Below are 26,500 nucleotides of genomic sequence, written 5' to 3'. Positions count from 1 at the left end.
TGCTTGTTTATTAAATAAATTTATTAAACACTTTACCGCTAACAAAAAAAAGCAGCAGCTCTCAGAACAAATGCCCTGTTTACCTAAGGAAAAAATGTTTTCGTCATTGGTCACTAACAACAATATTAAAGGAGGTCAAGGGTATTTTAACCCCATCTCCTAACACAGATTCAACAAGCAACTGTTTAGCCCCACAACGGATTGGCTCCAGAGAAGTGGGGATCAGTTCAGCAGGTGAGGGTCACTGAAGGCAGGTCCTAACCTAGCCGCCTCCTTATCAACTTCTCTCCTGCTTTTGCATGCCGATTCCTCGCTTCACTGTGCTGTGTCTTGAAGAACGTATCCTTTTCCAGGAGAAACTGCAGCTTTGAGGGCTTCTTCCCAGCTCTTGGTCTCGTAGAAAGTTGACAAGGCATCAAGCACTGAGAGAAACACATGTGATTATTATAGGGATTAGTGGGAACTGGATGAAAAGTGGGAGACAATTGTGACATTGCAGAATTTTTTTATTATTAGGCGGCAGAGCAGCTAGAACGTCTTGTTTATGGAACCTCCCCATTGCTTACAGCAATGCTTAAACCCTTTGCACATTTTAGGCTTGTGACAATTTTGGTGTTTGGGATTGAAGAATATCCATTTTGCTGTCTCTCACCTGTTCCTCAGGTTGCACTGTTATAAAAGGTACTGTGTAACTCGAGAGTATGAGGACTACTGAGCTAGCTATGTGCTCATGGAGCATTGTTGTTGTTTAGTCGTTTAGTCGTGTCCGACTCTTCGTGACCCCCTGGACCAGAGCACGCCAGGCACTCCTGTCTTCCACTGCCTCCCGCAGTTTGGTCAAACTCATGCTGGTAGCTTCGAGAACACTGTCCAACCATCTCGTCCTCTGTCGTCCCCTTCTCCTTGTGCCCTCCATCTTTCCCAACATCAGGGTCTTTTCCAGGGAGTCAGCTAATTCTCTACGAGTCTCCTAAAATCTCTGATATAGAGAATTAGCTGAAATCTAATGCTCCATGAACACATAGCTAGCTCAGTAGTCCTCATACTATCGAGTTACACAGTACCTTTTATAACAGTGCAACCTGAGGAACAGGTGAGAGACAGCAAAATGGATATTCTTCAATCCCAAGCACCAAAATTGTCACAAGCTTAAAATGTGCAAGGGGTATAAGCATTGCTGTAAGCAAGACTTGTCGATTTCAACAGTAGTGTCAGGCACAGGCTCAGCGGTGTCCTAGTAAAATCAATAGTGCCTGAAGTTGTTCAACTTTGGTTGAATTATGCCCCTCATTTTAGTATAGGTACAGGCGGCCATCTGGTTGCGAGAATGAGCCAAAAAAACAAACCACGTAAGATCTCTAGAATGCTCTTGCTTCTACCAGCCTAACCACAATGGGAGGCTTTCTACTTTATCCAAAGTTTTCCTCCCTTCCCTGCTTCTCAAACTCCCCATTCTTCACAAGACTGAGCTACTAGGAGCGGCCGGTACCCACTGGGAAGGGTAGGGCATAAGACTGGAAGACCAACACCAGGGGGAGCTATAGCTGGTTAGAAGTAATAAGGCAGACAACTAGGTTTGATGGCAGCCTAAGGTTGGTAGGGAAATAACCCATTCATCATCATCATTATCATCATCATTTTAATATTTATACCCCGCCCATCCAGCTGCCCAAACCTCCCTTCCATTTACATTTCTTGCAACAGGGATTATAATTATTGTTTCCTTTGTTCAAAATAAATGAGCAATATCATATAGATAGAAGGTTTAGAAGATCTCCAACATCATATTGAAAAACGCCCCCAGAAATCCTCCCCAAACTGATAAAGGCCTATTTCTCTTATCTCCTAAATGTACTTTATCATACACTCTTTTACACAAAATTCCAATATAATCTTATAGCTCTTCAACAGTTATCGGTGACAACGGGAAATTATATCAGGATAAATAATGGTTTAAGTTATGGAATTATATCAATGGACCAGCTTCCACTGTGCACGACATAAAGCAACATTAATAAGACCATTGCATTGGGACCTGAGCAGACAGCGTCATTATGGTGTCCCAGCTCAAAAAGAGGGGGAAATACCTTAGGATACCCTCCTATTTAATGGAACAAACAGCAGCTGCAGGTTGCATTGGAAAACTGGCAGCAACACATCACTTAAGGGATGCATTCCTGTCAGGAGTTCAGCCTACACTCGAGTAGGACCCTGATAGAGACACATGCCTGACTGGCATGTTCCCTCTCTCCTGGTCGATCGTTCAGGAGCTTCATAAGCTTTCTTCTGCCCGAACATCACAGTGACCGATGCCAACAGCCACAGGCACACTTAGGGAGTTTGCGCACCTTGCGTGACAGACCTCAGCAACTCAGCATTTTGGCTAATCTACTTTATTTACGTATAAACACACGCGGAGCACTGCAACATGGCTCCCTCTCTCTCTAGCATCAGACAGCAAAGAGAAAAAGAACAAAGGACAATAGTCCCACTTCACAGAACACAGTAAAACAAACATCCTGTCTTCATCACTTCCCACTCTGTGGAGTCAAAATACACCGTCATGTGAAAGACAACAATCCTATGACTGCAATCATGGACCAGGAATTCTAACAAACTTCCAGCAAACACTGCAAGAACCTCACCTTGATTGATGGCCAATGTTGTGGAGTGATAATTCTTTGCATTGACGTTCTTTACCATGTACTCTTGGATCGGCAGCCGTGCTGTTTGCAGATGTTCTTCCTGGGCTCTTTGGAAGGTGAGTCTCTGCAAATATATATATATATAAAAGAAAAGTCACACAAATGGTCCCTTGGGGACTGTCTCACCAGGAGCCCGTGAGTGAGCTGCAATTCAACCCAAAGACTCAACAGCTGAGTTGAGAACAATAAGAACATACGTTTAAAGAAGACGGGGAAACGTTTATTGAATATATGGGAAATAATTGTGTACAGTGGTAGCTCAGTTGTTGAAAGTAATCCGTTCTGGAAGACCGTTCAACTTCTGAAACATTTGACAGCCGAAGCGCAAAGGGCAGTCTGCAAAGTCAATGGAGAAAATTGGGGGGAAATGCAGCAAAAGGCTGCATTTCTGAGGCGTGTTCGACTTCTGAGGCGCGTTCGAAAACATAAACATTTACTTCCGGGTTTTCAGCATTTGAAAACCAAAACATTCAGCTTCCGAGACACTCAAAAAACGAGGTACCACTGTGCAGCTGAAAACGCTGGCAGCATTAAGATAAATTAAGCAGTGCACGTAAGTTTTGGTGGATGTAATAATGGAATACTGAATGGCATAGTTTTTTGTAAAATAGGCAGGGATTTACGATATGTAAAATGAACCATGGAAAGGGAAGAAGGGATGTCATTGACATCTTAAGGATGCAAAATGAGTATTTTAAATTGTAAAACAGAAAAATTATACACAAAGACCCAACAGCTGCTACAGCCACCCCACAGAGCGTTCACTAGTTTTAAAAGGAACAGAGTTCCAGCTGGACACCCTAATAATTTTCTTCTAGCAGCAAGAACCGGAATACAGTGTTGTGGAAAAGTGAAGAAAGCAGCACTCGCTGAAATTTCCTCTTCCCAACTACCACCTGAAAAGGTATGGGAGCTTTTTTACTACGAGAGGATACCGAAGCACAGGCCTAAGCCGCAACATGACTAATGTTAAAAGTTGAAAACGTGCAGACGTTTCCATCAAAACCCTAGCTTATTTCGTGTGCCACACACTTGCCTTTTTGATGCTTTCGTCCACCAAACCTCCGAGGATGTACACTTTTTGCGGGTCGACTTCCTTGAGAGCTGGAATGCAAAAAAGAAACGTGAGCACGTGTGTAAACAAAAAAACAGTGGAACATTTATATGACAGTGTCAGGGAACTGCCATCAGAGCTGGAGGCGGAGAGAAGGCTCCAGAGGGATGCCGGAGAGGGTCCCAGTAGGGAGAGAGGCAGCCCATCCGCTGGGGAAGGAAATCAGCGTAACACCAGTGGAGAAGGGGGGCAGATGGGGGAATCGGAGAGGTGGCTCCAGGACTCCTCGCCGGAGACCAGCGGAGAGAGTACGGGTACTCCGCTGCCCACACCCTCCCTGCGCAGAAGACTTCCGCGCAGGGAGAGTAGGAGGAGACTGGGCGTCAAACAGCTTTTATGCTGGAAAAGGCTCAAGAAACGCCCACTGACGGATTCTGCCAGCGACTGAGGCAGCCACGAAACTTGAGGCTGTCCAGACAGAAAGGGTTCAACCAGGTAACCTAGCCAGGAGTGGCGGCAACTTACGCACAAGCAACCCCTAGAACCATTACAGACAGCATTAGAATGGCAACAGAAACATTATAGAATTGTCTAGCTGGAAGCGACTCTGATGGTCATCTAGTCCAACCCCCTGCAATGCAGGAATCTCAAGGATCTCATCTGCGACAGATGGCCATCCAAACTCTCCTTAAAACTCTCTGCAACTACAACTGTCGCCACAACTGCGGCTCGTATTTTGTTAGCTAAAAAGTGGAAAACCCAAGAACTACCAACAATAAAAGAATGGCAGATGAAGATGATGGATTTTTAGGAGCTAGCCAACCTAACCGGAAGAGTCCGCGACCAGAAGGAGGAGGAGTATCAGGAAGATTGGATCAAATTTAATGATTACCTAGTTAAATATGTTAAGTTAAATTAACTGAAAACAGCTTGCAGATACTTAATTGGCTTAGGATTTTATTTAAGTTAAGTGATGAATTAATATGTTTAATTTCATAATGTGAAGATCTAAGGATGTTAATGTTTAAGTTAATTTTTTTTAAGAACTGTGATTTGGAAAACCGTTAGAAGGACATGCAATGAAATTCAACCAAGGGGAAGCGAGGAAGTCACTTAACAATGTTAATAAGTGTAATTTTTAATAAGGCTATGATTTATGTTTGTTTGTTTTATGTGTTTGTTTGTTTATAATGTTGTGAAAACGAATAAAAAAAATTGAAAATAAAATAAAATAAAACTCTCTGCAACTAGAGATTCAGCAGGCGCCTTCTGTGCCAGCTTCTAAATGCCTGCTGAAAAAAATTCTATTCTGCCAGGCAACTGTGGATACAGCACTACTTTTCAATCAAGAGTTGGAAGGGACCACGAGGGCCATCTAGTCTAACCCCCTGCAATGCAGGGATCTTTTGGGGCTTGAACCCACAACCCTGAGATTGTCTCATGCTCTACTGACTAACATGGAGAGACAAATATGTGTCATTCCAGACACGTGAAGCTGATCCACAAGCAAGCTAACAAGCACTCTGGAAATCTGAAGTGTCCATGCGAAGTTTGCTGCAGAAGATAATCACTTTCCCTCTCTCTCTTTTACATATAATTTTTATTAAATTTTCCGATTTAAAATTTAAAAAGACTCATTTTACATCCTTAAGAGATCAATGACTTCCCTTCTTCTCTTTCCATGGTTCATTTTACATGTCATGAATCCCTGTATATTTTACAAAAACTATACCATTCAGTATTCCGTTCTTCAAGATCATGGGTGGGCAAACTAAGGCCCAGGGGCCGGATCTGGCCCAATTGCCTTCTAAATCCGGTCTGTGGATAGTCTGGGAATCAGCGTGTTTTTACATGAGTAGAATGTGTCCTTTTATTTAAAATGCATCTCTGGGTTATTTGTGGGGCACAGGAATTCATTCCCCCACCCCCAAAAAATATATAGCCCAGCCCCCCACAAGGTCTGAGGGACAGTGGACCAGCCCCCTGCTGAAAAAGTTTGCTGACCCCTTTCAATATAATCACTTTCTCCACGCTTCACATCAGAGGTTTGCTTGTATTTCTGTTAGCAATGAGCACATAGGCAGAACTGCGTACTATCACCAGAGTGTGGTGGAAGCTCCAGATCTGGTTAGGGCTCCAACTCCCCTCAAGCCACCAGCCAACATGGCCAAAAACACCTGTAGAGAGCCTGGGATCTGCTTCACCCACCCCAAAGTGAAGTTGATCCCGGACTTCACATTTAGAAAAAGACCTGAATCTGAAAATACAGAGGCCTACTTAATGCTGCATTGATATCTCTCATTTGCCACCATTTGTTCTGACCAAGAACCAAATCTAAGATTTGTTGCTTAGGCTGGGATATGCTCGTCCAGCACTATCATCACAAAGCATTGCCTTACACTGATGGTTTGAGAGGATGCTGAAACAAGATGCAAATTTGAGAGCTGAATATCACAGCCTGAGACTAGCAAAAGGCTGGAGACAAGTTTGCTCAGGATGACTTGAAACCTAAATCCCCAAGGCAAGAACTTATTCATTTAAAAGAATCAAAAGCTTTAACAGAAAGCTGCAACGCCGTACCGTTCTCGGAGTCTGGAGTAAGATACACAAGTCTTTCTAAAGGAAACAGGTCAAGGTAACTTTCTGGAGTAACATCCATCTGAAAAATAGTAAAACAATATAACACATATGTATGGGATTTAATTTTTTAAAAGGCAGTCGGCAGACATCTTTTGGAAACAAAAGGCCATCTCTGGCCCAATTCAAGCCTGGGGATATTTGTTTTTCCAAGGTCTGCTAAATAATAAGCAAATGGCAATTACAAATTCCAGATAATGAAATGAAATTAGCATTTATCTACGGCTTCAACATTGAGCAACTCTAGAAAGGACATTTCCAGGATTAATCACCTCAACATTCTTAGTTCTTCCAGCAAGGAATGGCTTTGTTTGCTCTTCAAAATGTCGCTGACTTTACAGTGGTACCTCGGGTTAAGTACTTAATTTGTTCCGGAGGTCGGTACTTAACCTGAAACTGTTCTTAACCTGAAGCACCACTTCAGCTAATGGGGCCTCCTGCTGCCGCTGCGCCGCCGGAGCACGATTTCTGTTCTCATCCCGAAGCCAAGTTCTTAACCTGAAGCACTATTTCTGGGTTAGCGGAGTCTGTAACCCTGAAGCGTATGTAACCTGAAGCGTACGTAACCCGAGGTACCACTGTATTTCCTGAAGGCAGGAGGGGGACATACTTACAAGATAACTGGCAAATCCATCATTCATCCTCTGGCATGCTTCGTAAATTGGGCTGTTTTTCACAAACCCTGTGAGGTAGATCCAGAAAGGGGCTTGAGCTTTCTTGTTTGACCCATAAAGCCGCCTTATCTGAGCAGCAAGCCGGCTTGTCTCCTTGCGAGGAAGAAAAGAAAAATGATCAGGAAAACCGGCAACGGGCCTTTTTGCCCTAGCACTTTGTGTACTTTCCCCCACATTTTTTTGACAGAAATAAAACGCTAACATTTAAATAGGGCTTAATACGAAGGGATGGGGAGGAAGAAGAGAGGGCAGAAGTCTTTATAGGATTTTCCTCCTCCTCCACAATATAAATGCAACCACTCTTGGACACTTAAAAAAAAGAAAACAAAAAACAGTCAAAGCTGGTTTTTTGGAAACCACCCAAGTTCCTCTTGAAATGTTCATCTTCCAAAGCAGGCCTGCTAGCCAGAAGACACCATAGGCAGAAGCATGCTCAAAGGAGTCTCACTCTTAGGCTTCTCCATGGTTGCAATTCTGTTCAGTTTGCCAACCTCTGTCTGCCAGCTGGGCACTTTCTTTGTCGTCATGTGTTTTGTCAGGTGATCACTGCGCATGAAGCGGCGGTCACAGGCCGGACAGCTCAGAGCTCGTAACCTGAAGCGTTCGTAACCAGAGGTACCACTGTAGTGGCTACTCAGCCAAAGAGCAGAGGCCCACAATACCCTTAAGCTAGCCATGAAAAAAAATGGTGGAGAGGATTCACTGCCACTACCTTCTTCGTCATGTGAGTGGTCATGCTCAAATCGATACACAGCCGAGGGCCCGATTCCTTGGCCTCCAGAAGGCGCGCTTTTGCAATCACTTTCAAATCCCGCTTGCTGAGCTGGGGAACAGCATCTGAAACCCAGGCAAATATGAGAATTGTATGGGGGGGGGGGAGGAGAGAACATCCAGTCACTCACATCTAAGCCAAATTAAAACGTGCAGACGTAGTATTGGTGTATAGCAAGGTCCTTGATGAGATTGTGCCCTATTTGAAAGTCCTCACAGGTCAAAATCTCCCTGTACAGAGAGGCTGTGTGATGAAGTCAGCGAGATTACTCGCCTGCCTTCTAGGTACTAAGGTCATTTTTACAGCTTGATAGTGGAGTTTGGAAGGAATTATCACGGTTCATATTCATACGTGGAAGAACAGTAGTTATGCATCTTACCAGAATGTATGTGAGAGCAAGATCCACAACCACACTCCATTTATTTGAATGTTTTGGGTGCCAACAAGGCCCCTTAAGAGATCCCAAGTTGATTGCTTCAACCTCAGATCCCACATCTAAAAAGCTCGGATCTCACATCTAAAACTATCTACGCACACAGGGAGTCTTAAAATAAACAGATTTCTCAGTAAAAGTTCATTGGAAGATGTTTTTAAGAGAATAAATAAGCAATGCCTCTAAATCAAGCACCATCATTTTAAGGCAGTGGTTCTCATGCCTGTTAGCTTCAGAGAAGCTTTTCCACATTTGATGTTTTCTGCGAACAAACCCAGCACTCCAGAACGTTGCAAAAGATGGTGGAGCATCTTCTGGTGTGTAAATTCAGCTCATGCAGAATAGGAGGCAGGCCTGAAAAGCCTCAACATTACCCTGCAGGAACTGAAAGTGTGCCCTAAAACAGACACAGCATTCTCTTGCATCTGCACATTGCAGGAGAAGGCCAATGATAGCAGGAACATAGGAAGCTGCCTTACACTGGCTCAAGCTGCCCACACTGACTGGCAGTAGCTCGCAAGGGTTTTGTTGTTGTTTAGTCGTTTAGTCATGTCCAACTCTTCGTGACCCCCTGGACCAGAGCATGCCAGGCACTCCTGTCTTCCACTGCCTCCCGCAGTTTGGTCAAACTCATGCTGGTAGCTTTGACAACACTGTCCCACCATCTCGTCCTCTGTCGTCCCCTTCTCCTTGTGCCCTCCATCTTTCCCAACATCAGGGTCCTTTCCAGGGAGTCTTCTCATGAGGTGGCCAAAGTATTGGAGCCTCAGCTTCACGATCTGTCCTTCCAGTGAGCACTCAGGGCTGATTTACTTCAGAATGGATAGGTTTGATCTTCTTGCAGTCCATGGGACTCTCAAGAGTCTCCTCCAGCACCATAATTCAAAAGCATCGATTCTTCAGCCTTCTTTATGGTCCAGCTCTCACTTCCATACATCACTACTGGGAAAACCATAGCTTTAACTATATGGACCTTTGTTGGCAAGGTTTAGGCAGCCTTTAACAGTCCTACCTCAAGATGCCAGGATTTGAACTCAGAACCTTCCGAGTGCAAAGCAGATGTTCTGCTCCTGTCTTTTGGGGAGGCTTGTCCCACTTCACGAAGGGCCTGTGATCAGCTGTGACCAAACCCCATGGCTCCCCATACTATGGTCTTAAGAGATGTGGAGAGAAAAAATGCAATTTCGCTTGTACCTTTTCCTTCCGCGTGCTTAGCTTTGCGCCGCTCTCGCTCGTATTTCCTTTTGCTCTTTTTTGCCGAAATTATCTTCTCCCAGTGCCTCTGCTTCCTTAAAACGTTTCTCTTAATGTAAAGAAAACAGAAAAAAGTCTAAAATTACTCAGGGGAGCATTCATCAACACAACCGTCTTGTCAGAATTCAAAATGGTGTGTGTGCTTTTAAAAGCTCCCAAATTTCCCCCTCCTAAACATACACAGCTCCATTGGTGCACATTACCTGGTGAGATACTTGATTGACCTTGCTTGTTCTCCTTGTGTCAAGGCTTGCAGCCCTAGTCTTAACCTAGATGTAATCATGTTTACATTTGGACACATAGAATCACAGAAGTATAGATTTGGAATGGACGACAAGAGTCATCGAGTCCAACCCCTTACAATGCAAGTAACCTGTGTGTTACCCCACTTTTTAAAAAAATCTGTACTTACACAGGTTAAGAGAAGCCACTGGGCTCTTTAATATCCACCTCCACACTGCAGGCAACAACAGGAATTCTGACAGAGCCAGCCCTCCTTATTCACCAGTTACCCTCTCTTTTTTTTATCGTCTTTATTGATTTAAAATACCGTCTTGTATTACAGATAAAGTCGTACATTACAAATGATTACAACAGAGTTATACACGAAAATGAGGGGGGGAATATAAAGAAAATAAAAATAAAAAAGGAATTAACAATAACAAAAGAATATCAGTTAAAAAGCCAATTATTTATATGGCATCATAGCTTATCCAATAAAGTCTTCTGTAATAAACTTCCAATTGTTCTCGTCGTACTTTCTATCTTGTCTTGGTTTTATCGCAGAGTTTGTTTTATAACTTTTTCTATATATTCCTCTGAGATATTTATTCCATTTGTTTATTATGCACAAGTATCAATCAGTTCTGCTAGGATAATATCATTTTTACAATCTATTCACCAGTTGCCCTCATTTCACACCAGCTTGGCTCACACACAAAGGAGTCAACAGCTGAGAAGCATAAAGGGGAAACTATGCCGACAGCAGTTCACACCAGGAAGAAAGAGGCGAACTACTACAGTTGTCACCCCCACCATGTTTATATCCAATATTTCCTTCTCCTGTCCTCCATTGCATCCTCACAACAACCCTGTACAGTAGGTTTGGTCGAGAGGCAGGGACTGCCTCCAGGTCATACAAGGACCTTGATGGCTGAATGGAGCTTTGCACCTTGGTCTCCTCAGTTCTAGTGCTACACTCTAACCACTACACTACACTACCCTTGCCCTCTGCCTTAACAAGTGCGGTTAACAAATGGAGAGAAGCGGACACGGAGCAATGGATCCAAACTACAAGAAAGAAGATTCCACCTAAACATTAGGAAGAACTTCCTGACAGTAAGAGCTGTTCGACAGTGGAATTTGCTGCCAAGGAGTGTGGTGGAGTCTCCTTCTTTGGAGGTCTTTAAGCAGAGGCTTGACAACCATATGTCAGGAGTGCTCTGGTGGTGTTTCCTGCTTGGCAGGGGGTTGGACTCGATGGCCCTTGTGGTCTCTTCCAACTCTACGATTCTATGGATTATATTCTATGGATTAAAGAGTGTCATGTGTCTTGCCTCGGAAGTGAAGAAGCCAGCAGGCCGAGACAACGTGGCTGACCTTTCAGACTTTCTGAAAGCAAAATATCACCCTTGTTTGAAAAAGAAATTGCCAGTCATCAATGCTTGGACTCTCAAACCATGTGGCTGGATATATATTTCCCTACCAGGACAGATTTTGCTCATGTGCTCAAGACATCAATTCCATAAAACATATTTTGTTGCATTGTGCAAAATATGAGCAAGCCAGGGCTGAACTGATACTACCCTTGCTGGTACCTTTCCCGGGAAAATCAGAGGCTCACTATGTCAGGTTCCTATTGAAAGATCGGACAAATGCTAGAACATTAGCAGTGGCAAAGTTTTTATCGTGGTTGCAAGAACAAATGATCCCTATATTCTGAACAAAATGCTTGTTTAACCTGGAGGTAGGCTGTATGAATTGTGTATTGCTTTGTAATGATTTGTTGGGTCTCTGGACCGTAATAAAGGTTGATGATGATGATATTGGCAGCAGCTGCTGTTTGTGTGGATTATTGTGGCCCCACAACTTTACGGACTCATTTCAAAATACAGGTCTGTCGTTTGCACTGTACATACCGAACACCAATTCTTGTTTTCTGCCAATTGGTCCCTGGGGCTTTCACATCCCACATCAATCTGCAGAAGCTCAAAGGTGTCCCAGAGGTTTTCCCCATCGCCACTTTCCCGGAAAACAACCTCACACTGATCCTGCTGATCTCCACAAGCGCTCGTCTCGCTTGCATACTCACAGCAGGTCGTCATTTTTGCTATGCCCTTGCAGGTCAATTTGGGGAGCTGTGCAGAGACAAATGTAGAAGATGTTAGTACGCTGAAAAACAGATTTTAACTTGATCTGGCAGAAATTGGCCCTCTAGACTGCTGCCAATGCAGCACTAGATTTGCATTTTTATCTGTGCTTTATGTGTCTGCTACAGTGATCATAAGGGACGTGGGTGGCGCTGTGGGTTAAACCACAGAGCCTAGGGCTTGCCGATCAGAAGGTTGGCAGTGCGAATCCCTGCGACGGGGTGAGCTCCCGTTGCTTGGTCCCAGCTCCTGCCAACCAAGCAGTTCGAAAACACGTCAAAGTGCAAGTAGATAAATAGGTACCACTCCGGTGGGAAGGTAAACTGGGTTTCCGTGTGCTGCTCTGGTTCACCAGAAGTGGCTTAGTCATGCTGGCCACATGACCCAGAAGCTGTACGCCGGCTCCCTTGGCCAATAAAGCGAGATGAGCACCGCAACCCCAGAGTCGGCCACGACTGGACCTAATGGTCAGGGGTCTCTTTACCTTTACAGTGATCATAATGAGCATGAAAATATTGATGGGGAGAAGCACATGCGGCTGCTCTCTGTGCATGCACACAAGAGAGGTCGTGTGTCATGTTTTGACACGTGGCAAGCCCCTCGCAAATATGTGAATGGCACAAGGTCACCTTCCTCCGCCAGCCCACGAGCCTCCCAGCTGCATCCCTCGCCGGCCACATGCTTTTCCAAACAAAGCATGTCCACTTGTACCCGCAGGGGCCCTTTCAGACGTTACAATAAACACAAGGAGATCAGGGGTACACGACTCCTCCTTCCCCTCCCACTATATAACGTCTTAAAAGGGGCTGTTTCTAGATAATGGGATCCAATCAGCTAGGATGCCTTAATTAGCATTGCAACAAAATAAAGGGCCAGCGTTTGATCAAGCGAAAGACTTAAATGTAAAATAAAACCGACTCGCGCGGGCGCACCAACGCCCAAATCAGCTGAAGAAGTTACTGCCATTTAATGGTCGGCAATTGCTGGACGTTTGCAACTCACCTCCCTCGGAGACTAAATAACAAGATGCTGAACAGGCTCCTCTTCTCTGCTTCGGAGTCAATCTGATTGCAAAAACAGGGCAGTTAAAGGCGCCCAGGTGGGAGCTGTTTCCTTGAGAACGCGCAGATCGCTTTGAACATGTGATGTGGTATCACCGTGCGAGACTTCCTTCTAACGTCACAAACCGGTCAAGGTGCATTCTGGGGGTTGTAGTTCACTTAATTGGACGGCTCTGATTCATAGCATGCTAAGAGTTGGAAGGGGTCCTAGGGTCATCTAGTCCAACCCCGTGCAATGCAGGAATCTTTTTGCCCTGTATGCAACTTGAACCCACGACTCTGAGATTAAGAGTCTCGTGAGCTATCCCGGTTGCGGTGATATTTGGGACGAGGCAGCGTTTGAGTGTTTCAAAAAGCGTTATCACTTGATTTGGAAGAAAAGCCATTTTATATTTTGATTTCTGGTGCTTAACGCTAAACGCTTGAGCCGCTTACCCAGGAGCCGGAGACATGATACTGATGGCATCTTTAAAACAGTTTCCTGGAAGATTTTTACCACGCCTTTCCAAAGCAGACTGTAATGTTAAAAAACCACACGCATAAACTCAAAAGCCCACAGAAACCCGACAATCCTCAATCCTCCGGCTGCCGGCCAGAAAAAGCTCCCCTTCGGCAATGCAGACCCAGAGCAAGCAGTAGTTATTTGCGGCAGGGTGGAAGCTGATGTGTTAAATAAAGGCTGCAATTCAATGGTAGCATGGAGAAATCCCTCGAGATCTCCAGGTCGGGCTGAAAATAAAAGCCTACTGTGGGGAAACCTGGCTATTTTATTTATTTCAAAAAATCTGCACAATGCTCGATTGCAAAAAGAACAATGTCAAGTGTCTGTTTTGTGCAATTAAAGAAGCCGGGGGCGCGTGACTCTCATGGCACACCTTGCAATAAAAGGCTTTTTTGGCTGCAGGGAGGCTGCGAAAAGATGAGTTTTTCTGCAATAGCACCTGGCCACATTTGCCATTCGCTCTCGGAAGGTGCAATGTGACCCACAGACACAATCATAAAATTGGAAGGGTTCCCCAAGGGACATCTAGTCCACCCCACTGCAATGCACACACGCATGGGAGCGCGCGAGGAAACCCAACTAAGTTCTCCATCGTTGGGAAGTAGGGTCCCGTGTCGACATGGGGGGCGGTGGCTTGGGGGGGTGGGGCGGGCTAAGGGAGGCCTTTCCGGCCAAGCGCGCATGCTCTCGCCTCCGGAGGAGCGCTTGGGTATAAAGGAGGAGGCGCCGAGCCGCGCCTGCTCGTCCTTCGGCCCTTCCCAAATCGCGCAGCGGCCGGATCGCGGCACCATGATGGCGAGGCGGCTCCTCCTGGGTACCAGGCTCCTGCAGCTCCGCAGTCGGGGCTCCCTGGGCGTGAGTATCCCCCAGCCCAGCGCAAAAGGCAGCCCGGCTCGGCTGGGATGTCCTCGCGGGACATGTGCGTCCGGGAAGCGGGCAGCGCTCCAGAAGGGGGCGCTTCCCCCTTGGCGCAGCTTCCTGCGTCTTTACGCGCTGCTCAGGTTGCGCGTTTGCGCTCGGGGTAGGCAGGGCCGGCGCGCCCAGGAGGCAAGGGGAGGCGACCGGTCATGGAATGGTAGAGTTGGAAGGAATCCCGAGGGTCATGTAGCCCCATTACAAATTGCTAACATACTAAAAAAAAAACCAGGGGTCTCTATAACGTCTCACCCGGGAGACACCAGCCACACATTGCAGTCCTGGTGCCAGGGCACATTGTCCAGACTAAATAGCATTCTGCTCCTGTAAGGTCTGATCCCCTTGGTTGAATCAACGAACATACGTAACATTAAAATAATAATTTAAAAGCTCCAGTAGAAGTTACCCTTAAAACAGAAGAAACGCAAACCACCCCATCATGGTCCTTCAGTCCCATCTTAACCACAAATAAATTAGAGCAGGCATAGGCAAACTCGGCCCTCCGGATGTTTTGGGACTACAACTCCCATCATCCCAGTGGTCAGGGATGATGGGAGTTGTAGTCCCAAAAACATCTGGAGGGCTGAGTTTGCCTGTGCCTGAATTAGAGAGAGCCTCCCAAAAACTCTCCAAAGCTACTTCAAAGAAAATGATGCTACCCTTCCCAGCATCCTTGACAAACCTCAGCTCCAAGGATTCCCCTTTGGAGGGAACCGTGTGCTTTGAATGTACAGTGGTACCTCGGGTTACATACGCTTCAGGTTACAGACTCCGCTAACCCAGAAATATTACCTCGGGTTAAGAACTTTGCTTCAGGATGAGAGCAGAAATCGTGCTCTGGTGGCGTGACGGCAGCAGGAGGCCCCATTAGCTAAAGTGGTGCTTCAGGTTAAGAACGGACCTCCGGAACGAATTAAGTACTTAACCCGAGGTACCACTGTACTTTAAGTGCTGAAAACCTCTGTTCTTTCCTTGAATCCCTTGGCCCCCCTCTAACTCTTAATTAATTTCGTTCTTGCTACAACCAGGTGCACAGAAGCCCCTCCCCCCTCCAGAAACATTTTCATTTTTTTTAAAGCAAGGATAGCACTTCAAAGTTTGCACACGCGGCTCGTAATTCCACCCAGCAAAATGGGTATAGCATTTGAATTCTGGAGCCTGCATAGCTCAGTTGGTTAGAGCTTGGGGCTGATAAGGCCAAGGTTGCAGGTTCAAGCCCTGTATGGAACGGCTGCGTAGTCTTGCATTGCAGGGGGTTGGACTAGATGATTCTTAAGGTCGCTTCTAGCTCTGCAATTCTGTGGTTCTATACTTTGCAGGACTGGCGTAGCCATAGCCCCACACCTCCAATATGAGGGTATTAATGATAAGACTTTGTTTGCACTGACACTGGCAGGGTAGCTTTTTAAATGAACTCACGGGGTCACTTTTTTGGAATGCAGTCCAGCAAAGAGAAGCTGCCCCAGTGACCCCTCTGTTACTTAACCAATTTCTCTTTTCATGCTTGGAAAAGTTTATGTGTAAGGCGGGGGGGGGGGGGTGAGAGAGGGTGGTGCTGCTGTTGTTAGAAGTTCCAAGAGCTTCTAGCAGTTTTTGGTTAGAAATACATAAATGCAATCCCCGCAAAGTAAAAAAAAAAAATCCTGCTTTTTGAAATATGTAATGTTTTGCATTGCTTTATGTTGGGGTTAGGGACGCGGGTGGCCCTGTGGGTTAAACCACAGAGCCTAGGACTTGCCGACCAGAAGGTTGGTGGTTCGAATCCACGCAACGGGGTGAGCTCCCGTTGCTCGGTCCCTGCTCCTGCCAACCTAGCAGTTCGAAAGCACGTCAAAGTGAAAATAGGTACCACTCTGGCAGGAAGGTAAACGGCGTTTCCGTGCGCTGCTCTGGTTCGCAAGAAGTGGCTTAGTCATGCTGGCCACGTGACCCGGAAGGTGTCTGTGGACAAATGCCGGCTCCCTTGGCCAATAAAGCGAGATGAGCGCCGCAACCCCAGAGTCGGCCATGACTGGACCTAATGGTCAGGGGTCCCTATACCTTTACCTTTATGTTGGGGTTGCATTTTATATGCACTTTTCAACAAACTGCCTCAAATATTCCCCAAACAACCTGCTTGTTAAAGGCTTAATTATGCAGACCCACTGGTGAAACTCTAACCCGGGGTCATCCTGATAACACTGACATTCAGAAACGGACTTTCTATTATGGTCAGGAATAAAGAGATGACTGAAGAAATTTCGCTAACTGGGTGTTGTTTGCCTAACAAACAATGCAAGGAGATTTCAACAGAAAGACGAGTTCTGCCTTTGCTAGTCTAAGTGAAATGGCTTATTGCTCTGTGTGTCTCTTAATTGCACAAGTATTTGTTTCATTGCAAAAGAATGGCTGGTATTTTTTCACACTGTGAACAGCTCATTTCATTGCTTTATGCCAAGGACCAGGAACCTGGGGCCATGCAAATATTGTTGGATCAGTTCCTATAATCTCTGACCTGTGCCCATGCTGACCGAGGCAGATAGGAGATGGAGTTGAACAATATTTGGAGGGCCAGATTTGCCCATCCCCATGAGAGCCAGTGTGGTGTAGTGGTTAAGAGCGGTAGACTCATAATCTGGGGAACCGGGTTCGCGTCTCCACTCCTCCACATGCAGCTGCTGGGTGACCTTGGGCCAGTCACACTTCTTTGAAGTCTCTCAGCCCTACTCACCTCACAGAGTGTTTGTTGTGGGGGAGGAAGGGAAAGGAGAATGTGAGCCGCTTTGAGACTCCTTAAAAGGGAGTGAAAAGCGGGATATCAAATCCAAACTCTTCTTCTCTTCTTCTTCTTCTTCATCTTCATCTACAGCCCAACAAGTAAATCCTTCCCCCAATTCTGCACGTTCACACTTGAGGTCTTATTTCGAATTTGGTGATACCGTTCTTCTTTTTAAAAGCTATTAGTCATAACAGTCAATCCATTGTTCTATCGCAACACTGTATGCTGCCTCCGAAGCGCTTGGTGCATTTAGGAAAGGCAGCATCCATGTTTGATTAGAACAATAGGTCTGTTTGCTTTTAAAAATAAGAACACAGTGTCTCGAACACATCATTTGCCCAGAGGAAAGCAAAAAGCCCACGAGAGTAGAAATACAATTTGGAAAAGCACAAGCAAATTTTACTGCCTATGCAAATTGACTTTAAAGCTTAGCTGATTTCCCTCTCTTGTGAATGCACGCTAGACCTTTTAATTTTAAGAGCTCTAAAGTAGGAAAATGTTTGGCAAGCCTTCTTACTTATTGTAGTCCATAAAATATGGAAGGCACCACATTGAATCATAGAATTGTAGTGTTGGAAGGGACTCTGTGGACCATCTAGTCCAACCCCCTGCAATGCAGGAATATGCAGCTATCCTACAGGGTTCGAACCTGCAACCTTGGCATTATCAGCGCCATGCGCTAGCCAGCTGAGCTACCCATATCATATTTCTTGCCATCTTGAGATAGCTTGCTGAACCAATAAGTCAGCCTCACATTCCGTTCACAGAAGCCTGGAACTGGAATGTGTTAGAATGTAGGAATTTTAAGAGCAGCCTTCAGAATCAGACTAAAGCTCCCATCTAATCCAGTGTTCTGAGAGGTCAGCCCTTAAGGCTTCCCCAGCAGAAAGACTATGCTCAGTTTCTTGCCTCTAATTGATGCTGCGGACCCTCCAAGTGTCCCTGTTTTCCAGGGATGTTAAGAGAAGCCGTCCTGGTTTCTGGTTTGATCCCGGAATGTCCCACTTAGGATGTCCCTATTTTCATTGGAGAAATGTTGGCAGGTATGGAGTTATCCGGCCCGCAAGGCAATCCTGCATAGGGGAGTTTTTTAAATGTTTAATTATATTTTTCTATATGCTGGAAGCAGCCCAGAGTGGCTGGGGCAACCCAGTCAGATGTGTGGGGTATAAATAGTAAAATTATCATTATCAGAATGGGATGTCCTTATTTTTATCAGAGAAATGTTGGAGGGTATGCGAGTCCATCATCTTGCAATGCAGAAATATGCAGCTGTCCCATACAGGGATCAAACCTGCAACCTTGGCGTTATCAGCATCACGCTCTAACCAACTGAGCTATTGGCTGTCCCTGCCCTACACAATAATGAGAAGAGAAGAGCCTGAGCCCTGAAGGCTGGAAGAAGCGTAATGGGAGAGAGTGCTTAGGAGATGATGGGCAGTTAACCCAAAAACCCAGGATATTTGAGCCCCAAACACTGAGGCATGTGAGCCCTGGGAAACTGAAGACACTCAGGTTTATATATCTGTGCCAGGAGTCACATAGAACCATGAAAGTGGTTCTACATGCGGCCAGTGGCTTTACCATCTGGCAAATAGTTACAGTATTTGCTTTTAAAAAGTCACTCAGTTTCAGCACTGCTTGAAGCTCTCCTCTTCAAGCATTGTAGGGACACGGGTGGTGCTGTGGTCTAAACCACCGAGCCTCTTGGGCTTGCCAATCGGAAGGTCGGCAGTTCGAATCCCCGTGACGGGGTGAGCTCCTGTTGCTCTGTTCCAGCTCCTGCCAACCTAGCAGTTCGAAAGCCCACCAGTGCAAGTAGATAAATAGGTACCACTGCGGCGGGGAGGTAAATGGCATTTCCATGCGCTCTGGCTTCCGTCACGGTGTCTTCGTTGCGCCAGAAGTGGTTTAGGCATGCTGACCCGGAACGCTGTCTGTGGACAAACTCTGGCTCCCTCGGCCTGAAAGTGAGATGAGTGCTGCAACCCCATAGTCACCTTTGACTGGACTTAACCTCCCAGGGGTCCTTTACCTTGTTGATTTCCTTTAAAAAAACCCCACTGCGTTGGATCCTAGCCTTTTTTGCATTCTAGCCCTGCAGTGGTGCCAAAGAGAGATCCAGCTTTCTAGATCCACATGGAATTGTCAGATGGGGAACCAGCTGCTCTCCAGATGTTGTTAGATTCCAGCTCCTCTCAACACCAGGGATGGTTGATGATGGTCAGGGATGATGGGATGGGATCCAGAAACAGGTTCCCCCATCCCCACGCTAGTGGGTTTACAGTTTGGGTTTGTTTTCTACACCAAGGAAGCCAACATCATGATGCTGCGCTTTGTCAAACAGAAGATATTTCCCTTTATTTATGTGTTTCTAGCTTCTGCCTCGCGGTTTGGCGTCTTCCCCGAAAACTCCTCAGCACTCTGCACCTCAGAACCATGTGAGCAGCACAGAGGGAGGGGGTGCCAGCAAGCCGTCCGGGCGCTATCCAGTACCCAACAAGAAGGATTTGCCATATGATATAGTAGAGCTCATGGAGGAAGTGGAAGTAAAGGTAAGGGGGGAATCTGCTGGGGGAGGTGGAATCTTGTCCTTTCAAAGAAACATGGAACCATCTTAAAGCCAGATTTTAATGAATGGTTGGATTTCGGAGGGAGGGAGAACCAAAAACTAGATTGTCTTGATTTGGCACACTAGGTGATATGACCTTCATATCGAGAAGTTACTGAGCTGTGTGATTTATCTTTGACTAGAAACAGTGTTAGAAACTCAAATATATAAGCTAATCACCAAATGGCACCTTAAACCTAGGTTATGGTCGCCAAAATGGAATGTGTAGGCGCCTTTTTTTTTGCAATGCACTTTGTTATTAGAGTGACTGGGGAAACCCAGCCAGATGGATGGGGTATAAATAATAATAATAATTATTTATTTATTTATTTATTTATTTATTTCTATTTTTCATTTCTATACCGCTTTACCGTTTAAAGAAAAAATCTCAAAGCAGTTTACAACACATCAAAGCATCAAATAAAACAATCCAGAATAAAACAAATTCAAGTTTCGAGGAAACTATTTCAGATCCTTGTCTATAAGTGGCATTTTGCTTTCCTCATATTTATTTAGCTACCGAATTTAAGTAGCTTGCCCATAGCAGAAGTACTCTAGAAAGGCAGTGTGGTGTAGCGGTTAGTGTCGGACAAGGACCTGGGAGCTCAGGGTTCAAATCGCCTCTCAGTCATGCAGCTCACTGGGTGACCTTGAACCAGTCACAACCTCTTAACCTACCTCACAGGGTCGTTGTAGGGATTAACTGGGGAGGAGAGTGAACCATGTACTCCTTGGAGAAAAAGTTGGGAGAGAAATGCAATAAATATGCTCTTCTGCTTAGTTTCTTAAGAAAGTTGGAGGGACCAGCCAGATGGAGGTGTCATTCGTCAACCTGGCATTCAGAGATAGAATCCTAGAATCCTAGAGTTGGAAGAGACCACAAGGGCCATCGAGTCCAACCCCCTGCCAAGCAGGAAACACCATCAGAGCACTCCTGACATATGGTTGTCAAGCCTCTGCTTAAAGACCTCCAAAGAAGGAGACTCCACCACACTCCTTGGCAGCAAATTCCACTGTCAAACAGCTCTTACTGTCAGGAAGGTCTTCCTAATGTTTAGGTGGAATCTTCTTGTAGTTTGGATCCATTGCTCCGTGTCCGCTTCTCTGGAGCAGCAGAAAACAACCTTTCTCCCTCCTCTATGTGACATCCTTTTATATATTTGAACATGGCTATCATATCACCCCTTAACCTCCTCTTCTCCAGGCTAAACATGCCCAGCTCCCTTAGCCGTTCCTCATAGGGCATCGTTTCCAGGCCTTTGACCATTTTGGTTGCCCTCCTCTGGACACGTTCCAGTTTGTCAGTGTCCTTCTTGAACTGTGGTGCCCAGAACTGGACACAGTACTCCAGGTGAGGTCTGACCAGAGCAGAATACAGTGGCACTATTCCTTCCCTTGATCTAGATGCTATACTCCATGTGGTCACAGTTGGACCCACACTAGAAACAGTAGCAGTGTTAGGATGAGCAAAACGTTTTCTGTGTGCTTGGTGGCTACAAGAGAGTGGCAGGATTAGGCCGGCATCTGTGCCTTGCTTCATTGCCCATCAGTCTAAACCACCGAGCCTCTTGGACTTGCCGATTAGAAGGCCAGCGGTTCAAATCCCCTCGACAGGGTGAGCCCCCATTGCTCTGTCCCAGCTCCTGCCAACCTACCAACTCGAAAGCACGCCAGTGCAAGTAGATAAATAGGTACCACTGCGGCAGGAAGGTCAACAGCGTTTCCGTGCGCTCTGGTTTCCGTAACGGTGTTCCGTTGCGCCAGAAGGGGTTCAGTCATGCTGGCCACATGACCCGGAAAAGCTGTCTGTGGACAAACGCTGACTCCCTCAGCCTGAGAGCGATTTGAGTGCTGCAACCCCATAGTCGCCTTTGACTGGACTTAACCGTCCAGGGGTCCTTTACCTTTATCCCAGCTCTGCCAATTTGTAGATCTTGTCCAGTATGGTCTACTGTAATAAGTAGCAGTTACCCAGGGCTTTAGGGGGACGTGGGTGGCACTATGGGTTAAACTACAGAGCCCAGGACTTGCCAATCAGAAGGTCGGCGGTTTGAATCCCCGCGACGGGGTGAGCTTTCATTGCTCGGTCCCAGCTCCTGCCAACCTAGCAGTTCGAAAGCACCTCAAAGTGCAAGTAGATAAATAGGTACCACTCCAGCGGGAAGGTAAACAGCATTTCCGTGCGCTGCTCTGGTACGCAAGAAGCGGCTTAGTCATGCTGGCCACATGACCCGGAAGCTGTACGCCGGCTCCCTCGGCCGATAAAGAGAGATGAGCGCTGCAACCCCAGAGTCGGTCACGATTGGACCTAATGGTCAGGGGTCCCTTTACCTTTTTACCCAGGGTTTTAGGCAGAGGGGAGGGTCTTTCCTAGACCCTGCTTCCCTAAAACTTTTAAGTGGAGAAACCAAGGATTGATAAGCTGAGACCTGAGTGCAAAACATGTGCTTTGCCACTTCCTCCCACACTGCTAGGAGGATTGAGAAGGGGAGACTTGCCGTTTTCTAGGAATTGACCCGTGAAATTGTGGGGGAGTGGAATGTTATTAAGATGATTATTTTACTGTTAGGCTGTCTGTCATGTTTTTATTATGCTTTTATTGTTGATGTTCTGTAATGTGTTTTTAACGTTGTACACCGCCCTGGGATTTTCTGATAAAGGGTAGCATCTAAATTGAAATAATAATAATAATAATAATAATAATAATAGAAGAAGAAGAAAACTGTATCAGCATCTTCTCTTAACTATTTTAAGGTGATTGACTGCTGTGTTTTTCTTAATTCTTCCAACAGACTGGTTTTTTGCCCAACGTGTTTAAGGTTATGTCTCACCGACCGGCAGAATTTAGAGCATTCTTTGCTTATTACAATGCCATCATGAACAAGGAGACAGGTAAGAACAGAAACCATACTTGGTCTATCTTATGTGACTGTCGCTGAATTCCACTAGGGTTACCTATGGGTAAGATGAGCACTCATGCCACAGGCCTTCCTTGGTTCTGTCAACAGAAATAAGTACCAGGCAATAATAATTTCCACCGGCTCCAAGATTCTTTAAAGGCCTCTAATCAACCAACAAACAAATAACGGCATTCCAGAACCCCAACTCAGCACTGCATTACCTCAAGGGCTGCCTCTCGCCTAATGAATCTACCCAGACCCTGAGATCATCTTCCGAGGCTCTTCTTCATGAGAGATATGGAGGGTTGCAAAATGAGATGAGGCCTTTTCAGCAGTGGCTCCCTGTTTGTGGAATTCACTTCCCTTCTCGGTAGTGGCGCCCGCCCTGTGGAACACCTCCCATCAGATGTCAAAGAAATAAACAACTACCGTATTTTTCGCTCTATAAGACGCACCAGACCACAAGACGCACCTAGTTTTTGGAGGAGGAAAACAAGGGAAAAAATATTCTGAATCTCAGAAGCCACAACAGCAAGAGGGATCGCTGCGCAGTGAAAGCAGCAATCCCTCTTGCTGTTCTGGCTTCTGGGATAGCTGCGCAGCCTGCATTCGCTCCATAAGACGCACACACATTTCCCCTTACTTTTTAGGAGGGGAAAAGTGAGTCTTATAGAACAAAAAATAAGGTATATGACATTTAGAAGACATCTGAAGGCAGCCCTGTTTAGGGAAGTTTTTAATGATTGATGTTTTAATGTATTTTTAAACTTCTGTTGAAAGAGTGGCTGGGGAAACCCAGCCAGATGGGCAGGGTAGAAATAAACTTTTATTATTATTATTATTATTATTATTATTATTATTATTATTATTAATTTCCAGGGGGTTCAGCTGGCAGCTCCATTATACACCTGTAGGCACCAGGCGAAAACGTTCTTCTTTAACCAGGCCTTTGACTGATTGACAGTCAATGCCCTTTTAAATGCGTTGGGGGCAGAATTGATTGTTAATGGGCTAAAGTAGAAAATTTAAAGTTAGATTATGTTAAGACAAATTATAGAACAAAAAATTGAGAAAGAGGGAAGGGATTTGCTGAATTAGCTAATTTGAACTAGAATACAAAAAAGGGAGGTGTGAGGAAGTCGAGGAAACAAGTAAATGAAAGATAATGATCTGGAATTTGGATGTAGTTTTTTTTCCTTTCTTTTTTTCTTCTCTTTATTATGCTGTTTTGATGTTCTTTTTTCTTTTTTTCTTATTTTTGATGTATTGTTTGTTAAATTTTTCATTGTTTCTGTTTTCTTATATACTTTTTTTCTGTAACTAAAAAACTTTTAATAAATATCTTTTTTAAAAAAATTAAATGTGTTGGGGGCAGGAGGGATGATTGGGTGGTTCTTGTTTTTATTTTTATGATGTGTTTTGTAACCCATGACCTTGATATTAAGAGTCTCCTCCTGTTCCAACTAAGCCATCCAGAGCTTTTTTCAGTATACCTGCTGCTGCTTCTAACGGATAGCATTTGGACATCTTCCAACCCTTATTATTTTGGAGTCCTATCTTATCTCTATATGGTGGTATTTTTGCATTTTGGTTAAGTGACTCAATGCCACTGCCGCTCTAGAAATATGACCCACCGTCTGCATGTCTCTTCTTCTATAGGAAGCCTAAGCAAGGCTGACAAAGAGCTCATTATTGTGGCCACAAGTATTGTTAACAAGTGTCCATACTGTGTGATTGCACACGGCGCTCTACATCGGATATACTCCAAAAAAACAGCGATAGCAGATCAGGTTGGTACACGTGTCTGTCTTGCTCGTCTGTCTCCATCTTCTTCTGTTTCACTCCCTTGCTTAGGATTTCTCTCCTGTATTTTTCACTCTATAGGATGCACCGGACCATAGGAGGGGGAGAACAGAAAAAAAAAATCTCCCCCTCTGCTCAGCGCCCCTTCAGCGAAGCGGCAGGAGAAACGGAGCCCCTTCCATTTCTCCTCCCGCTTCGCTGAAGGGGTGCTGCATAGAGAGGGAAAACTGTGCAGCGCCTCTCCAGCGAAGCGAAGCAGTGTGCACCGACCCCTCTCACTCTCCAGGCTTCAGGCGGCTATCCGCAAGCCTTCGGAGCGCAGCGGGAACTCCTGCTGCGCTCCGAAGGCTTGCAGATAGCTGCCTGAAGCCCCCAGAGCGCAGCGGGAGTTCCCGCTGCGCTCCGGGGGCTTCAGGCAGCTTCAGCGAAAGCAACGCGAAGCCTCCAGAGCACAGGGGGAGCTCTCCCTCTGTGCTTCGGAGGCTTCGCATTGCTATCACTGAAGCCAAGGAGTCTGCATTCGCTCCATAAGATGCACACACATTTCCCCTTAATTTTTGAAGGGGAAAAGGTGCGTCTTATCGAGCGAAAAATACGGTAATGCTGCCTGTAAATTTGGTCCCCGTAACTGGTCTAGCGGTTGGTCATAACTGCCAATAACCTCCCTTGGCTCTGGTTTTGTGCAGGTCACTGTGAACTGGCAAATGGCCGAGCTGAGTGATCGGGAGAGGGCCATGGTTGAATTTGCACTCGCCGTCTGCCGAGCGGATAATATCACCGAGGAGCACTTTCAGAAACTGGAGGCGAACGGGTTTGACCGAGAAGATGCCTGGGACATCGGCACGATTGCAGCCTTTTTTGCCATGTCGAACCGCATAGCTCACTTCACAGAGATGCATCCAAACCCAGAATTCTACATCATGGGAAGGATACCGAGAGAGAAAGAGAGGAACGATGCCCCCTAACAAGGCTTGCTGGCACCCAAATCATTCCAAGGACATTGGGGTCAGTGACAGGCAGAAGGTCAAGATGGGCACATGTTGCATCCACTGAGAAATGAAATGTGCTTCACTTGCTGTTGTGCTATACTTTTGAAAAACGTTTTCCGGTAGGGTCTCAATTGTAATGAGGTGCTCTGAAGACACAGCAAGATTGGAGATTTGCTGCTCAGTTTCTTTTGATTGTAATAAGCTGTATACTGTGATTTCTTCATAACTGCAGAGTTAACACTTTTGTCATATCTGTTGTTTCTATTAAACGTATTTGAGCAAATACGTATCTGCTGTGGCAAATCTTTTAACGGCCAGAAATTGGAAAGAGCTTTTTATGTATACACTGGAGAAGATCTGGAGGAAGATCTCCTTTCCTCTACAAGTGTAAAATCTCGTTGGTCTCCTTGGAAGGTCTTCTCAGGAACAATCCCATCTGCATTTTCCCAACCTATACAAATGGGGAAAGTTTTCTCAAGTCAGCATCCCACAGCTCTGTTAAGCAAACTTGGTGTCTTACTGTTTCTTTCATTCTTACAAGGGGAATAAGCAACTACCGTATTTTTCGCCCTATAGGACGCACTTTTTCCCCTCCAGAAATGAAGGGGAAATGTGTGTGCGTCCCATGGGGCGAATGCAGGCTTTCGCTATCATATAACCTCCTCTTCTCCAGGCTAAACATGCCCAGCTCCCTTAGCCGTTCCTCATAAGGCATCATTTCCAGGCCTTTGACCATTTTGGTTGCCCTCCTCTGGACACGTTCCAGTTTGCCAGTGTCCTTCTTGAACTGTGGTGCCCAGAACTGGGCACAGTACTCCAGGTGAGGTCTGACCAGAGCAGAATACAGTGGCACTATTACTTCCCTTGATCTAGATGCTATACTCCTATTGATGCAGCCCAAAATTGCATTGGCTTTTTTAGCTGCCGCGTCACACTGAAGGCTTATGTCAAGTTTGTGGTCAAACCAAGACTCCTAGATCCTTTTCACATGTACTGCTCTCAAGCAGGTGTCACCCATCTTGTATTTGTGCCTCTCATTTTTTTTGCCCAAGTGCAATTTGAC

At 45.6% G+C, this 26,500-nt stretch overlaps 2 protein-coding genes across 2 annotated transcripts; one reads left to right on the top strand and one right to left on the bottom strand.

Moving 5' to 3' along the window:
• Positions 1 to 3: 3 nt before the first annotated feature.
• Positions 4 to 13,062, bottom strand: TRMT10B (tRNA methyltransferase 10B). The gene is made up of 9 exons (XM_083420554.1): positions 12,901 to 13,062; positions 11,668 to 11,886; positions 9,470 to 9,578; positions 7,783 to 7,907; positions 7,011 to 7,163; positions 6,340 to 6,418; positions 3,742 to 3,809; positions 2,646 to 2,769; positions 4 to 422 (listed from the first exon to the last, which is right to left on the bottom strand). Exons 2-9 carry the CDS (start codon positions 11,851 to 11,853, stop codon positions 316 to 318), a joined length of 951 nt encoding a protein of 316 aa, XP_083276680.1. The 5' UTR covers positions 11,854 to 11,886; positions 12,901 to 13,062; the 3' UTR covers positions 4 to 315.
• Positions 13,063 to 14,139: 1,077 nt separating this feature from the next.
• On the top strand, positions 14,140 to 25,720 carry LOC310668196 (uncharacterized protein). The gene is made up of 5 exons (XM_083421216.1): positions 14,140 to 14,316; positions 19,513 to 19,689; positions 22,538 to 22,637; positions 24,305 to 24,435; positions 25,135 to 25,720. Exons 1-5 carry the CDS (start codon positions 14,143 to 14,145, stop codon positions 25,411 to 25,413), a joined length of 861 nt encoding a protein of 286 aa, XP_083277342.1. The 5' UTR covers positions 14,140 to 14,142; the 3' UTR covers positions 25,414 to 25,720.
• The last annotated feature ends 780 nt before the right edge of the window (positions 25,721 to 26,500 follow it).

This window comes from Podarcis tiliguerta (assembly GCF_965153285.1).
Source record: "Podarcis tiliguerta genome assembly, chromosome: 17".
In the NCBI taxonomy this organism is placed as follows: domain Eukaryota; kingdom Metazoa; phylum Chordata; class Lepidosauria; order Squamata; family Lacertidae; genus Podarcis; species Podarcis tiliguerta.
The sequence above is the reverse complement of the archived record's forward strand: the minus strand, read 5'-3'. Positions and strand labels throughout refer to the sequence as shown.